The 17,014-nt window shown below is 40.0% G+C and overlaps 1 protein-coding gene across 20 annotated transcripts in view; it reads right to left on the bottom strand.

The window, feature by feature from the left end:
- Positions 1-303: 303 nt before the first annotated feature.
- The window catches only part of LOC148003337 (sulfotransferase 1C2A-like), a 31,117-nt gene continuing 14,406 nt past the window's right edge, over positions 304-17,014 (bottom strand). For 13 of the 20 annotated variants that reach the window (XM_087568322.1, XM_087568326.1, XM_087568324.1 and 10 more), the window contains 5 exons: positions 15,223-15,320; positions 5,050-5,176; positions 4,402-4,496; positions 4,089-4,269; positions 304-2,475 (listed from right to left, as the gene is read on the bottom strand). In XM_087568322.1, coding sequence (XP_087424448.1) covers positions 2,363-2,475; positions 4,089-4,269; positions 4,402-4,496; positions 5,050-5,176; positions 15,223-15,320 — 614 coding nt within the window. In that variant the 3' untranslated portion in view covers positions 304-2,362. The remainder of the gene's footprint in view (positions 2,476-4,088; positions 4,270-4,401; positions 4,497-5,049; positions 5,177-15,222; positions 15,321-17,014) is intronic. The other 7 variants (XM_087568338.1, XM_087568341.1, XM_087568342.1 and 4 more) reach the window with 1 other exon arrangement.

Genomic DNA, 17,014 nt, shown 5'->3' with positions numbered 1-17,014 from the left:
TTAAAAGGTGTCAGTCTGAACTGAGACTGCCACAGAAGGGGATGGATCCCTGATCCTCAACAGTACCCCCAAAATCCAAGAGTAAAGCTGTAACCATGAAGGACAAAAAGCATTGGAGACCTCAAGGTGTTAGTGATACCAGATGTAAGAGAGGTCTGCTAAGGAAGGTTACATGAGCTTATTAATTGGCTCATTCTTAAGCTGGACTGAATCATTTTTACTATCCATTTTTTCTGTACCCAGTCTGTTATCAGTATTTATCATGAGCAGAAATAAATAAATGATTGATAGCAAACAAATGGAGTAATTGAAACTCTTTTATTGAATTTTGTGTATATAGAGACATGCTAGTAAAATAATCATAAGTCAATGCTAGTAAAACTAAAATGTTTATAAACGTTCTAACAGTTACTTAACTACTCTTCTGATGTAATGTTTCATTTACTTGATTAATTCTTGTCTCTAAAAGTAATAGTTAAAAATTGCCAATGTGTAAATTATGAATACAATCGTGTACTTACAAAGCCAACATAATATGTTTTACAATTTATCTCTTTCAAGTTCTGCTATTTTAATTTCTGAATACAAAGGAAACTCCCAGAAGAATAAAGCCAAAAGAGGCTTAAGTTCGACACTATTATGTTTCCAAAGTTTACCTTAAATCTACAGTTAACCAGTAGATGGTTGGAGACCAGAGTCATTCCTTTTATAGGCTAGAGTGACTCTGGGCTCTTATGAACTTAACCCTGACAGGAAGCAGATGTAGGGACTTCAGTTTAGTTTGGATTGTAAGTGGGGACTCTCTACCTAGAGAAACTTTGAATAATTTCAAGACTTAGGAGCAAACAATAAAAATTTACAATACAATTCGGATATAATTTTTTTTATATAATAGACATTGTTAATTAACTGTACACATATGGTTAGATTTCGGCAGTAACCAAGCGATTGTCTATAAGTTCAACAAAATTTCAGACTTTTCTAGTATTTTATAACCACATCATTGGGAATGTATTAGTGAGCTTTCTTTCATTATAACAAGTATCTGGGAAAGCAACTTATAAAGACAGAAGCTTTATTTTAGCTCTTGGGTTTGGAATTTACATTCTGTGGTGAGATGGACAGAATATCATGGTGAGGGTAAATGGCAAAGCAAAACTAACCACCTCATTTTATTGAATTTTTCATGGCCAAGAAACAAGGGAAAGGAAGACCCAGGGCCAGGAGCACTCATTCTCTTCTAGGCCATGTTCCAGTTTCTTAGCTTCCATCCACTAACTTGTACTACACCTTCTCATAGCTCTTGCTGGTAGTAACACATGCTGTGCCCACGTCCTCATCACATGGCCATTGCAGGTTTGAGTGCTAGAAAGCAAATGGCATTCTAGCTCATGCTAGGTACCCTGAGCTCACATATATATCCTGCTCATGCCACAGGCTGCTCCTGCTGATCTCAGCTTAGCAGTGCTGACATCTGCAACTAAAGTGAAAGGGTAAGTGCTGAGAATTTGTGACCCGAAACGTGTTTGCCTTTCCGTCTTCCGAGCCATCGTGCAACATGCTGTGTTCTCCATATTGCCTGGTTACTGGGAGTAAAAGGATGCCCAAGACATGGAGCGAGTGGGAGGTGGAAGGAAGTATGCTGGCAAGCAAATGCAGATGGACTCTGCTAAAGTGGGCAAAAGTACAAGCTGTTCCTCAGAAGAGATGACAGGAGATCAAAACTCAACTGGCTGCAAGTTGAACACCAAGCTTCCATTCTGCTTTTTTCAAGACACAATTTGTGCTTTCCAAAGGTCACCCTCATGCCTTTCTTCTGTTTCTTTTATGATCCAGAACTAGGATTCCGTTTATTAAGATTTGGATTTCTGACATCTCCTTGAAGTCCTTCCCTCAATTTCCTCCTACCAGGTAGAAAATGTTCCAGTGAGCATGTTGCAACAAGTTGTCCACAAACTGAGTCTTCCCACTGTAACCATGAAAAATACCGATTGAGCAGAAAGACATTAGGAATTTCTGTACATTCATTTAGATGATTTCTAATATTTGTGTTTTTGTGCATAAGATAGTTATTTAGAGTTAGAATATAGGCTATACCTCCTAGAAAGATGTCATCATAAAATTTATACTATTCAAGTTTGTTTATTTATTAGCTTATTAAGCCATCTTACTGATTTGTACTGAATAGTGGAGAAAGTATACACTGGACATAATATGATTTTGTGAATTGTAAAGTGATGTCAGTAATAACAGAGTTGGTGTCACAGTCCTTGGCATTTACAGTTTGCTTTCTGATCTTCCTTTGGCTGGATTGAGGCTTGCAGACAGACTCCTGTCCTTGATGTCTATCTTCTCATCTTGATCAGAGTTCCATGCAGAAGTTTAGAGAGGTTCCGTCCATCTTTTGCTCATAGATTTCATCAAACCTCTCATTCTGGGCCACAGTAAAGTGGTTTTTCCAATCACCCACAATTCCTAAAGGACAAAGGCCAGACAAAAGCATCAGTGTGTGGTTGACAGACTGTATCCCTGACTGGAGTGTGCAGTACCCACATTGGTGCTGTCCTGACAGGAGCTCAATTCCTCACCACTTTACCTCTCCTTAATGAGAAGGGGGTTTAGTTGTCTTTGTGCAGGGGCTCTGGCGTCTAAATAAAATCAATCAATTCAATGTGACCCAGAATCTTGGCTCTACTGTGCTACACACACATATTAGGTAGTAACAATTATAAAAATGAAGGAATGGTAGACATATAGCCATACAAGGAGATCTTAAGATGTTATACTGGCCAGAGATCTGGGGCATAAGAAAATACATGTTGTGACACTCCAAGTATATGCCACCTAAGAACAAACAAAACCAACTTACAGTGAGAAATGGGAATATTTTCTTCTGAAGGAAAGATTGCCTGCAAAGGATATGGCAGGATATCAACCAAGCTGGTGGAATTCTTTTTACTTTGATCACTTAGTTTTATTTGTTTGTAAGAATGTATTGAACTGCATCGTTTATTTCTATGAATTGTTTTTAGTAGATTATGTTATTGGAACGAGATTCTATTTTTATTATTTTAAATAATTTTAGAGAGATAATCACTGTAACACTTGTGATTCTTAAAGAAAATTATCCAACTTGATGAACAAGAAATGTTCATTGTAGCATTAATCATAAAAATATGGACACAATATCTATAATAAGAGAAATACTTGGAAGAATAACAGGATATCCATGAGTCCTGTATAGATAGTCATGCGTAGAGGTCAGTATTTCTTTTCCTGGAGGGATAGCTCATATTCTGGTAAGCAAAAGTATGTAAGGTAATCACGGTTTGTGTTAGTGAACAGGTTTCTGTCATGGTATTCTTAGTTGTGTTTTTATGGCCAAAGCAAGCAAGCAAAGAAGCAAACACAAGTGAGTGCAGAGAAGAGTGGACATGGATAGACTGGGAAAAAGGGTGCTTCTCAAACCTTACCAAAGTCTAAGAGAGAAAAGAGGGAATACTGCAAGGGCAATGGATTAACTCCTGTGCTGAAAGTAAAAGAAAAAAAGTTCTGCAGCTGTTTATAAAACCTAGTCCTGGTTGCATAGCAGTGGAAAAAAGTGCAGATGTTAATGAGACAGTGGGATGGGTTTCATTCTGTACCTACCTTTTTGGAAAGTGGGTTTACTGAGGATCTGTGTGAAATCATCGAACTGTTGAGTTTTAGAAAGTTATTGAGTATACTAACTTTAAAAAATAACATTCCCCACTTAAAAGTGAATCACCAGGGATAATCAGATTTTTTTTCTTTCAAAATCTAGGAAGCATTAAGGGCCTGGGTCTCAGTAATACATGCTGAAAGTCCTGAAAGTGTCATGAGTCATGATTTGGAGACAGAATCAAACTAGATGTCAGATCTGATGAGTCTAACCGCAGGCAGGGATCCCAAGGAGGTGTGCACCAAGGGGAGTCTGTCTTAGTTATCTGTAAGACTTGCTTTGTAGAGCTTCTTGTACACTAGGAACAAATCTCTAGCTTTCTTAGAATCACAATATGTGGATTGGAGGGGGACTGCCTCAGAATTAGAGATAAATAAGCCCCACAGACCTTTTCTCATGAAAGGGGAAATGGACTGGTCCATGATAGTCTTGGGGATTGTAGAAAAATTTGTCAAAGGATTGTCTTTCATTTTCTCAAATGATGTCTCCAGGACTATTTTATCCACGACCTCTTCATCCAAATTCTTGCCCATGAACTGTATTACCTTCTGGATTTCACGCTTTGGGTCCTGTGAGTGAGGGTAGCATTAGTTGGACTGGAAAAGAGTTTTCACACTATCACATTTTTCAGACATTCCTGTCAGAACCACATTCCTAAAGCAGCTTCCCTGTTCCTGATGCTGAAGAAGTAATTTACTTACCCTCTTCATGTCTTCATAGAAGAGGAAGAGAATCTGGTATCTGTCTCGAATTTCCCACCATCCTTTCACATGGTCAAACCAAGATCCACAACTTACTGTGAAAAACAAGAATTGTTTTCATGGACACAAATCTTCCAAGTCAGGAAAGTTTGACTTTCCTTTTTTCTTTTTCTTTCTCTCTCTCTCTTTCTCTCTCTCTTTCTCTCTCTTTCTTTCTTTCTTTCTTTCTTTCTTTCTCTCTCTCTCTCTGTCTCACTCTCTGTCTCTGTCTCTGTCTCTCTGTCTCTCTCTCTCTCTTTCTTTCTTTTTTCTGGCTTCAGGTACATCAGAGAAGGAAAAATTCTGTATTAGATATTTCCCAGCATCACTGAGCTGCTCGATTCTGAGGTCACGTAGTTTCTGTCAGTATTGGGGGCTTTTCTTTAATATGAGAATTAAAGTGGCTTCATATTGATTATGCACAATCACTTGCACCCTGATATTATGACAGGGTCACACAGGCTGAGGAAAGTCTATAGGTCGGGAATCCCCAAATAGAGGCCAGGATAGGAGGCACAGGAAACTCTGGGGGATCAACTGTCAGGGGTTGTTCTCTCAGCTCAGCCTAATCGGGGTAAAACCACAGAGGGACAATGCATTTTTATTTACCTTTTCCATTGATGAAGGTTTCAAAATACTCATTCCAGGTGCCTGGATTGGGGAGCACCTGGCACATTCTGTAGAAGTGGTAGAAGGAAACCATGCAGTCTTTGGCGTTTCGAGCCACATAAAGGTACTTTGGAGAAGAAGAGAGGTGAGTTAAAGGAACACAAATATTGGAACTCCCTAGTTGTCCCTCTGGGTGAGTCCTTTTGGGGAATGCTCAGCTCTCCTGCCCTGGCACTGAGACTCAGCCTAGAGCAATGTCACCAATTATGATACTCCCAGCCCAGCCCTAACTCATTAAAATTTATCTCAATTCTTGATTTCCCTTTTGTTATCAGGGGCAAACTCTTCCTCTACATACTCTGAATCAACTACAGAGCCACTGAGCCTTCCAGAAACCTCAGCCTGATTTCTGAGAAAGCAATTGCTCCACCTGCTGTTTTGGCGTGGAGCAGCACCGTGGATCCTACTTGATATGAGCACACACTTTCTTCCATGATGATCACTTTAAAATCTGTGTGTTTCTACACAGAATAAGCAAACACTAGGTGCATTTCAATAAGGACCCTGTTGGGAGACTTTGTTATCTTGCCCTTGTATTCTCCAAGTAAAAATGCTGCTGTGCACCAATGGAAAGAATTTTCTAAAGTGTCAGATTATTTATTTATTTTTTAATTTAATTCTTGCACTTTGTACTCAGGCTGTCTTTCACCTCAGTATTGACTGACATTTTAGGAGTTTCATCTTTCCTTTTCAGAGATGTGCTTTCCAGCCACATGGCATAACTCTCACCTTTCCTCAGCCCTCATTCATCCCTTTCCAAGTCCATACATTTCTCTATTCAGATGCACACAGTCTGAGGGTTAGGCTCGTTCTGGTTTTTAATTTTCTGTGTTGTTTATATAAATAGTTAAATATGTATATATAATATATAATGTATATAATATATAATGATATATACATATATGTGTAAGCAATTATAAAACACCATTGCTTTATTTGATGATTCAACCTAAAGTCACATCTTCTTTCTTTATGTCATATTTGATACAATGATCTATTTGGTACAGCATTAACATTTTCTTTTTTTGTCACTTTTTTGTTTGTTTTTTTATTTATTTTTTTTTTAACTTGAGTATTTCTTATTTCCATTTGGAGTGTTATTCCCTTTTCCGGTTTACGGGCCAACATCCCCCTAATCCGTCCCCCTCCCCTTCTTTATGGGTGTTCCCCTCCACATCCTCCCACCATTGCCACCCTCCCTCCAGTAATCACGTTCACTGGGGGTTCAGTCTTAGCAGGATCCAGTGCTTCCCCTTACACTGATGATCTTACTAGGGTATTCAATGCTATCTATTAGGTCAGAGTACAGGGTCAGTCCATGTATAGTCTTTAGGTAGTGGCTTAGTCCCTGGATGCCCTGGTTGCTTGGCATTGTTGTTCATATGGTGTCTCAAGACCCTTCAAGCTTTCCAGTTCTTTCTCTGATTTCTTCAATGAAGGTCCTATTCTCAGTTCAGTGGTTTGCTGCTGGCATTCGCCTCTGTATTTGCTGTATTCTGGCTGTGTCTCTCAGAGGAGATCTACATCCAGCTCCTGTCTGCCTGCACTTCTTTGCTTCATCCATCTTGTCTAATTGGGTGGCTGTATATGTATGGGCCACATGTGTGGCAGGCTCTGAATGGGTGTTCCTCTGTTTCTGTTTTAATCTTTGCTTCTCTATTCCCTGCCAAGGATATTCTTGTTCCCCTTTCAAAGAAGGAGTGAAGATTTCACATTTTGATCACCCGTATTGAGTTTCAAGTGTTCTAGGCATCTAGGGTAATTCAAGAATTTGGGCTAATAGCCACTTATCAATGAGTGCATACCATGTGTGTTTTTCTGTGATTGGGTTATCTCACTCAGGATGATATTTTCCAGTTCCAACCATTTGCCTACGAATTTCATAAAGTCATTGTGTTTGATAGCTGAGTAATATTCCATTGTGTAGATGTACCACACTTTCTGTATCCATTCCTCTGTTGAAGGGCATCTGGGTTCTTTCCAGCTTCTGGCTATTATAAATAAGGCTGCTATGAACATAGTGGAGCACGTGTCTTTTTTATCTGTTGCGGCATCTTTTGGGTATATGCCCAAGAGAGGTATAGCTGGATCCTCAGGCAGTTCAATGTCCAATTTTCTGAGGAACCTCCATACTGATTTCCAGAATGGTTGTAACAGTCTGCAATCCCACCAACAATGGAGGAGTGTTCCTCTTTCTCCACATCCTTGCCAGCATTTGCTGTCACCTGAGTTTTTGATCTTAGCCATTCTCACTGGTGTGAGGTGAAATCTCAGGGTTGTTTTGATTTGCATTTCCCTTATGACTAAAGATGTTGAACATTTCTTTAGGTGTTTCTCAGCCATTCAGCGTTCCTCAGCTGTGAATTCTTTGTTTAGCTCTGAACCCCATTTTTTAATAAGGTTATTTGTCTCCCTGCAGTCTAACTTCTTGAGTTCTTTGTATATTTTGGATATAAGGCCTCTATCTGTTGTAGGATTGGTAAAGATCTTTTCCCAATCTGTTGGTTGCCGTTTTGTCCTAACCACAGTGTCCTTTGCCTTACAGAAGCTTTGCAGTTTTATGAGATCCCATTTGTCGATTCTTGATCTTAGAGCATAAGCCATTGGTGTTTTGTTCAGGAAATTTTTTCCAGTGCCCATGTGTTCCAGATGCTTCCCTAGTTTTTCTTCTATTAGTTTGAGTGTGTCTGGTTTGATGTGGAGGTCCTTGATCCACTTGGACTTAAGCTTTGTACAGGGTGATAAGCATGGATCGATCTGCATTCTTCTACATGTTGCCCTCCAGTTGAACCAGCACCATTTGCTGAAAATGCTATCTTTTTTCCATTGGATGGTTTCGGCTCCTTTGTCAAAAATCAAGTGCCCATAGGTGTGTGGGTTCATTTCTGGGTCTTCAATTCTGTTCCATTGGTCTATCTGTTTGTCTCTGTACCAATACCATGCAGTTTTTATCACTATTGCTCTGTAATACTGCTTGAGTTCAGGGATAGTGATTCCCCCTGAAGTCCTTTTATTGTTGAGGATAGTTTTAGCTATCCTGGGTTTTTTGTTATTCCAGATGAATTTGCAAATTGTTCTGTCTAACTCTTTGAAGAAATGGATTGGTATTTTGATGGGGATTGCATTGAATCTGTAGATCACTTTTGGTAAAATGGCCATTTTTACTATATTAGTCCTGCCAATCCATGAGCATGGGAGACCTTTCCATCTTCTGAGGTCTTCTTCAATTTCTTTCTTCAGGTTCTTGAAGTTCTTATTGTACAGATCTTTTACTTGCTTGTTTAAAGTCACACTGAGGTACTTTATATTATTTGGGTCTATTATGAAGGGTGTCGTTTCCCTAATTTCTTTCTCGGCTTGTTTCTCTTTTGTGTAGAGGAAGGCTACTGATTTATTTCAGTTAATTTTATACCCAGCCACTATGCTGAAGTTGTCTATCAGCTTCAGTAGTTCTCTGGTGGAACTTTTGGGATCACTTAAATATACTATCATATCATCTGCAAATCGTGATATTTTGACTTCTTCTTTTCCGATCTCTATCCCCTTGACCTCCTTTTGTTTTCTGATAGCTCTGATATTTTGACTTCTAATTTTCCGATCTGTATCCCCTTGACCTCCTTTTGTTTTCTGATAGCTCTGGCTAGAACTTCAAGTACTATATTGAATAAGTAGGGAGAGAGTGGGCAACCTTGTCTAGTCCCTGATTTTAGTGGGACTGCTTCAAGTTTCTCTCCATTTAGTTTAATGTTAGCAACTGGTTTGCTGTATATGGCTTTTACTATGTTTAGGTATGGGCCTTGAATTCCTATTCTTTCCAGGACTTTTATCATGAAAGGGTGTGGAATTTTGTCAAATGCTTTCTCAGCATCTAATGAAATGATCATGTGCTTTTGTTCTTTCAGTTTGTTTATATAATGGATCACGTTGAAAAAATCATGGTGGTTGAAAGTTCCACCAGAGAACTACTGAAGCTGATAGACAACTTCAGCATAGTGGCTGGGTATAAAATTAAATGAAATAAATCAGTTTTCTGTATATTAAACCATCCCTGCATGCCTGGGATGAAGCCGACTTGATCATGATGGGTGATTGTTTTGATGTGCTCTTGGATTCGGTTTGCCAGAATTTTATTGAGTAATTTTACGTCGATATTCATAAGGGAAATTGGTCTGAAGTTCTCTTTCTTTGTTGGGTCTTTGTGTGGTTTAAGTATAAGAGTAATTGTGGCTTCATAGAAGGAATTTGGTAGTGCTCCATCTGTTTCAATTTTGTGGAATAGTTTGGATAATATTGGTACGAGGTCTTCTATGAAGGTCTGATAGAATTCTGCACTAAACTCGTCTGGATCTGGGCTCTTTTTGGTTGGGAGACCTTTAATGACTGCTTCTATTTCCTTAGGAGTTATGGGGTTGTTTAACTGGTTTATCTGTTCCTGATTTAACTTCGGTACCTGGTATCTGTCTAGGAAATTGTCCATATCCTGCAGATTTTCAAGTTTTGTTGAATATAAGCTTTTATAGTAAGATCTGATGATTTTTTGAATTTCCTCTGAATCTGTAGTTATGTCTCCCTTTTCATTTCTGATTTTGTTAATTTGGACACACTCTCTGTATCCTCTCGTTAGTCTGGCTAAGGGTTTATCTATCTTGTTGATTTTCTCAAAGAACCAACTTTCGTTACTGTTGATCCTTTCTATGGTCCTTTTTGTTTCTACTTGGTTGATTTCAGCTCTGAGTTTGATTATTTCCTGCTTTCTACTTCTCCTGGGTGTATTTGCTTCTTTGTGTTCTAGAGCTTTTAGGTGTGATGTCAAGCTGGTGACATATGCTCTTTCCTGTTTCTTTCCGCAGGCACTCAGAGGTATGAGTTTTCCTCTTAGCACAGCTTTCATTGTGTCCCATAAGTTTGGGTATGTTGTACCTTCATTTGCATTAAATTCTAAGAAGTCTTTAATATCTTTCTTTATTTCTTCCTTGACCAGGTTATCGTTGAGTAGAGCATTGTTCAACTTCCACGTATATGTGGGCATTCTTCCCTTTTTGTTATTGAAGACCAGCTTTCGGCCGTGATGGTCTGATAGCTCGCATGGGATGATTTCTATCTTTCTGTACCTGTTGAGGCCCGTTTTTTGACCAATTATATGGTCAGTTTTGGAGAAAGTACCATGAGGAGCTGAGAAGAAGGAATATACTTTTCCTTTAGGATAGAATGTTCTATAAATATCTGTTAAGTCCATTTGGTTCGTGACTTCTCTTAGTCTGTCTTCGTCTCTGTTTAATTTCTGTTTCCATGATCTGTCCATTGATGGGAGTGGGGTGTTGAAATCTCCTACTATTATTGTGTGAGGTGCAATGTGTGTTTTGAGCTTTAGTAAGGTTTCTTTTACGTATGTAGGTGCCCTTGTATTTGGGGCATAGATATTTAGGATTGATAGTTCATCTTGGTGGATTTTTCCTTTGATGAACATGAAGTGTCCTTCCTTATCTTTTTTGATGACTTTTAGTTGAAAATTGATTTTATTTGATATTAGAATGGCTACTCCAGCGTGCTTCTTCTGACCATTTGCTCGGCAAGTTGTTTTCCAGCCTTTCACTCTGAGGTAGTGTCTGTCTTTGTCTCTGAGGTGTGTTTCTTGTAGGCAGCAGAATGCAGGGTCCTTGTTGCGTATCCAGTTTGTTAATCTATGTCTTTTTATTGGGGAGATGAGTCCATTGATGTTGAGAGATATTAAGGAATAGTGATTATTGCTTCTTGTTATATTCATATTTGGATCTGAGGTTATGTTTGTGTGCTTTTTCTTCTCTTTGTTTTGTTGCCAAGGCGATTAGTTTCTTGCTTCTTTTAGGGTGTAGCTTGCCTCCTTATGTTGGGTTTTACCATTAATTATCATTTTTAGTGCTGGATTTGTAGAAAGATATTGTTTAAATTTGGTTTTGTCATGGAATATCTTGGTTTCTCCATCTATGTTTTGCTGGATACAGTAACCTAGGCTGCCATTTGTGTTCTCTTAGGGTCTGTATGACATCTGTCCAGGATCTTCAGGCTTTCATAGTTTCTGGAGAAAAGTCTGGTGTGATTCTGATAGGTCTGCCTTTATATGTTACTTGACCTTTTTCCCTTACTGCTTTTAATATTCTTTCTTTATTTTGTGCGTTTGGTGTTTTGACTATTATGTGACGGGAGGAGTTTCTTTTCTGGTCCAATCTATTTGGAGTTCTGTAGGCTTCTTGTATGCTTATGGGTATCTCCTTCTTTAGGTTAGGGAAGTTTTCTTCTATGATTTTGTTGAAGATATTTACTGGTCCTTTAAGTTGGGAGTCTTCACTCTCTTCTACAACTATTATCCTTAGGTTTGATCTTCTCATTGAGTCCTGGATTTCCTGTATGTTTTGGACCAGTCGCTTTTTCTGCTTTACATTATCTTTGACAGTTGAGTCAATGATTTCTATGGAATCTTCTGCTCCTGAGATTCTCTCTTCCATCTCTTGTATTCTGTTGGTGAAGCTTGTATCTACAGCTCCTTGTCTCTTCTTTTGGTTTTCTATATCCGGGGTTGTTTACATGTGTTCTTTCTTGATTGCTTCTATTTCCATTTTTAATTCCTTCAACTGTTTGATTGTGTTTTCCTGGAATTCTTTCAGGGATTTTTGTGATTCCTCTCTGTGGGCTTCTACTTGTTTATTTATGTTTTCCTGTGTTTCTCTAAGGGAGTTCTTCACATCTTTCTTGAAGTCCTCCAGCGTCATGATCAAATATGATTTTGAAACTAGATCTTGCTTTTCTGGCGTGTTTGGATATTCAGTGTTTGCTTTGGTGGAAGAATTGGGCTCCGATGATGCCATGTAGTCTTGGTTTCTGTTCCTTGGGTTCGTGCGCTTGCCTCTCACCATCAGATTATCTCTGGTGTTACTTTGTTCTGCTATTTCTGACAGTGGCTAGACTGTCCTATCATCCTGTGTTTCAGGGGTGTTGTAGACCTGTTTTCCTGTTTTCTTTCAGTCAGTTATGGGAACAGAGTGTTCTGCTTTCGGGCGTGTAGTTTTTCCTATCTACAGGTCTTTAGCTGTTCCTGTGGGCCTGTGTCCTGAGTTCACTAGGCAGGTCGCTTGGAGTAGGAAGGTTTGTCTTACCTGTGGTGCTGAGGCTCAAGTTTGCTTGTGGGGTGCTGCCTACGAGCTCTTTGTGGGGGTAGCAACTAGGAAGTTCTGTGCTGCCCTTTCCAGGAGCTTCCGTGCACCAGGGTTCCAGATGGCGTTTGGTGTTTTCCTCTGGAATCAGTAATGTGTGCAGAGTGCAGTCTCTTCTGGTTTCCCAGGCTTGTCTGCCTCTCTGAAAGTTTAGCTCTCCCTCCCACAGGATTTGGGTGTAAAGAACTGTTTATCTGGTCGGTCCCTTCAGGTTCTGGGGGTGTCTCAGACGCACTTGACCCGCTGCTGCTGTGCCCTTATCCAAGGGAACCCAGAGGTCATATACAGTTTCCTCTTGGGCCAGGGATGTGGGCAGGGTTGGGCAATGTTGGTGGTCTCTTCTGCTCTGAAGTCTCAGGAGTGCCTACCTGTCCAGGCGGTGAAGTCTCTCTCCCACGGGTTTTGGGAGCAGCCGCATTAACATTTTCTTATTTTTGCATATAACAGGTTTGTCAGAAGTTTTTAGGAGCCAACTTGAACTGTTCTTTAGCAGACACCCTCATGAAGGTCTCTTTCCTTATGTATGTTGTATGTATGTATGTATGTATGTATGTATGTATGTATGTATGTTGTAATGTATGATCATGATCACAGTAGTAATCTGGGGATCTGAGCTGAGATGACTCTTCAGATAAGATCATGTGTATTTCTGTTAGATATACTGGTGTTTCTGGTACTGGGGTCATCTTATGCTGATTTGTAAGAGCTTATAGTCCAGGGTAAGAATAGGGAATTAATCTTTAAAACCTTTGACAGATGACACAAGACTACCCAGAAGTTGCCTACAGTCTTCTTTACCACCTACAATGTATACTATATTGGTAAATTTCCTTCTGTTGTTTGAATTCACTGAGAAGCTGGCTTCAGAAGTTGGGTTACTCCATACGCACTTCAACACCAAATATATTTTTCTAAGTGTACTCCAAGATCCCTTATCTGGGGAGAGACTACTCCATGAACTCTGTATCAAGGAGGGAAGAGAAGAGAAAAATAGCCCAAGTAAAAAACTAGTTACTGAGAACATCTGGAAGGTGAACTCTTTTGTAAAGGTGTTACTTTGTTTAGCCCATTGGGAAAGAGATACTAGAAGATCAGCTCTTGGAAACCTTAGCCATAGAGAGAAACCTCAGTGTGAAACTCCAGCTGATGCTTAAACTTCCTCAGTTTCTTGAAAATGGTGTGAGCACAGGATCTCCTGATGTTATCTCTTTCCTACCTGTCCTTTACTTGGAGGAATATTCTGATCAGCCTGGGTATTTTATGAGTAAATTGACTGGCTATCCCAGTGGAGATTCATCAGTAGTTTTTGCTAGATGTTTGTGAGTCCTCCCTTTGTAATATTATCTTTCTACTGTGATTTGTTCCTTGACCTGGAAGCCTTGCCCAGGGACACTCTATGCTCTGCCTGAGAATCTCTGTGCTGGGAACAACAAGTGTCAGATTCAAGAGGGCTTGTCCAGGCAATTTCTGCTTGAGGACCTGATTTGTTGTTTGTTATCTCTCTCTCTCTCTCTCTCTCTCTCTCTCTCTCCACCCTTCCATTTGCCTGCTGCTTTCTATTTGTTCATTTTCTCTGGCTTGTTTTATATACTTAATAACCTCACTCATTCAAAACTGAAATTATACCCATTGAAGACGGTTCTCAGTACCACAGAGCTCAACTCCTCCACCTACATATACATGGAAGATGATGACCCATGATACCTATGCTCTCTCCTCATTCTCTTATCTCCTTGTGTTCATGTTCTGTTTCAATCCCTGTGCAAACATTAAAGCTAATGTTGCTGAATTATCCAGGGGATCAAATACCACTGCACAGGTCCATGATAATTATGCTTTTCTTAATTTTATTTCAGTTTTATTTTTTTGTAACTTGGGAATTTCCTCAGCTTATTTGATCTCAGATAATATCAAGAGGTATTCCTCAGTGATTTCATAATAGCTGGTCTCAGTAATGCCAGGAATAGAATTGGCACTCGTCACCCACCTTTACGGACAATACAAGTCATTTGATTGTAGGAACTCCACCAATATTTCTGCTATCTATAAATACTTTAGTCCTTTCAAAACAATCCTTAAAGCTTAAATTATGTGATGGTTTTATTTATATTGATGCATTGCCTGCTTGTATGATCATGACCCATGTGCAAGCAGTACCCATACAAACCAGAAGAGGGCATCATATCCCCTAGTACTGAAGTTACAGACAGTTGTGAGCTAGTATCTGAACCTTTGTCCTCTGGAAGAACAGCCAATACACTTAAGCACTGAGCCCATTTCTCTAGTCCCTTTTTATCTTTCTTTCACTATTTCCATTTAAAAAAGAAAAAGATTATTCTTAGAAAAGCCATTGACTCATCCTTGAATTTCAGCTCCACTCACTGCACGATTACTGTACCCTTGGCATACTCCTTGGTATACCTATGGTATACTCCTACCATGGTCCAACACCCTCAATGTGTCAGGAACACAATAGACAAGACACTGGGACACATGACATAATCCTAGAAAGAGTGAAAGCAGCCTGGAGGCTTCTGAGGCTCCATCCAAGCCTCCTCTGCAGCTCCACTGGGATTTACCCTTTGAACATCAGTCCTTTGCACTTGATCTGCTCAGTCTTCTTTGTGCTCCACTCCATAAGCCCTCCTATAGCCTACAGCCTATGGTTCCCGTTCCCCACTCCCAGTCTGCTTCACTGAAGAACACATGATCCCCAGTACCTCAGTCTGCCCTCGGCCTTCACATCACATTTGAAAGCCTCTGGGGAACCACTCTACTAAATCTAGCATGGTGTTTGACTTTACTGCACAGTATGAGGTCTCAGAGGTACAGCGTACTGCTAAGGAAGCTATACTCACTCAGGCTGTGAAGGCCTGAGGCTCTGGGCTCCCTGCTCCAGTCCCGATAGGAACTGCTACTGTCTTACCTTACAGTTGTTTGTCCAGAAAGACGGTGGCAGCAGCTGAGTGGGAAGATGGGTCCTTAGTATCCTTGGAGCTGGCATCGCATTGGCTTTGTCCACACCTGTAACACAATTCAGGAGATGATTGCACAGTATGCTCAGCACATGAGAATATCCACTCCAGGTGCTGCTCAGGGAATCCAGCATCCACACAGGGATTCTCGTATTTTTGCCTTGGGGATTGGGGGTGGTGGAAGAAGGATTATTGGTTTTGCTTTCGTGTTTGTAGGCTTACATAGCTTAAGACCTGGATGCTCCCTTCGAGTGAATTTACTGTCAGTTTGTAGAAAATGGGATGGAGGCTTCGATAAGTATGTGTTATTAAGAAAATCCAAACAGGACTGTTCCTCAGCACACACACACACCACAGGCACAGCCTGTACTTTCTATAAAGGAAATAGCGATCCAGCACTAGGAACGTATATGTCCTTGTCTAAAATCTATAGACTAAGAGATTCACTTGGTTCTCAAATTATAGGAGGAAGAAAGACTCTATTCTTCCTTCTTTAAGAAAATTTAGATGCCCAAACTACCAGACCCAAGGAGAACAGAAAGCCACTAATGACAACACATCCCACACCTGTGTAGCATGTTCAACTTCAATAGATGTGTCCCACACACATCACTGGAGTTGTACATTCCTACCTTGAGATTATTCCTCCTCCTCCTCCTCCTCCTCCTCCTCCTCCTCCTCCTCCTCCTTCTCTTCCTTCTCCCCTTTCCTCCTCCTCCTCCTCCTTTTCTTTCTCTATAGGAATTAGTCAGCCTGAGTTCATGAAACCCCCCAATTCCTCTGAGACCTATAAGAATGGACTTCCCATATTTTACCATGTTGCTTGGATTCTCATCAGTGCTCTTTCATGCTGCTATCTGTATGACCATGGGGTTAACAATTCTCCTAACAAGACTTACATCTCTAAGGAAACTCCTCTTAGTGTCCCTCTCAACACCCAAACCTGAAGTCTCTTATTGGAACCTCAAGGAATTCACTCTCTCATTTTGAGGATAATGACCTGGAAGCCAAGAATAACCAAATTTGTCCTATTGAGCCAGAGCTGATAAGAAACAGTGAGCAGACTCTTTTCACCTCCCTTCCAGCCATATCAAAAACTTCTCTCTGGTTATGTGCAGTGATGTTTCTTCTATTACATCCTTTCTGATACATGATTTGTAATTTCTGCACTTCTATTTACAAACCTTGTAGGGACTTTCTCTGTGAATCATTGAGTTAAAATGGGGTAAGATGAAATAAAGATATTGCAGACTGTCCCTAAGGTCTTTCCTTTAATCTAGCAATCAGGCTATTCAAATAATGGCAGTGGAGAAGTTAGAGAATTAGTCCTGCATTGCTCCAAAGATTGCATGAAATCATTCTGTTAGGTGGCACATTTGAATCTGGACTGTGATCCACAGAAAATGGTAAAGATTCTCTTATATGAATAATCTGAAAACCTGTCAAACAAGGAGCAGAGATACTTTTAAAAAACTAGAATTGTGACTGATAATAAGTGGCATTTAACTATAAACATACAGCGGGAGGGCATGCTGTAAACTTGCGTTCCACCTTACTTCTATGATATGAGGTCTGGAAGGTGACAAGGTATAATGCTTACTTTCCATTGTCAACTTGACTGGACTATGAACTGTATCTCTGGGTGTGTATATCCATAATACGGTTTCCAGAAAGGTTCACCCACAGATTGGCAGCCCAATGGGAAATTAAACTAAATAGAAAAAGGTGAGCAAAACATTAGCA

The sequence above is a fragment of the Rattus norvegicus genome, chromosome 9 (assembly GCF_021556685.1).
Source record: "Rattus norvegicus strain SHRSP/BbbUtx chromosome 9, alternate assembly SHRSP_T2T, whole genome shotgun sequence".
In the NCBI taxonomy this organism is placed as follows: Eukaryota; Metazoa; Chordata; class Mammalia; order Rodentia; family Muridae; genus Rattus; species Rattus norvegicus.
This window is presented reverse-complemented; position numbering and strand designations above follow the sequence as displayed.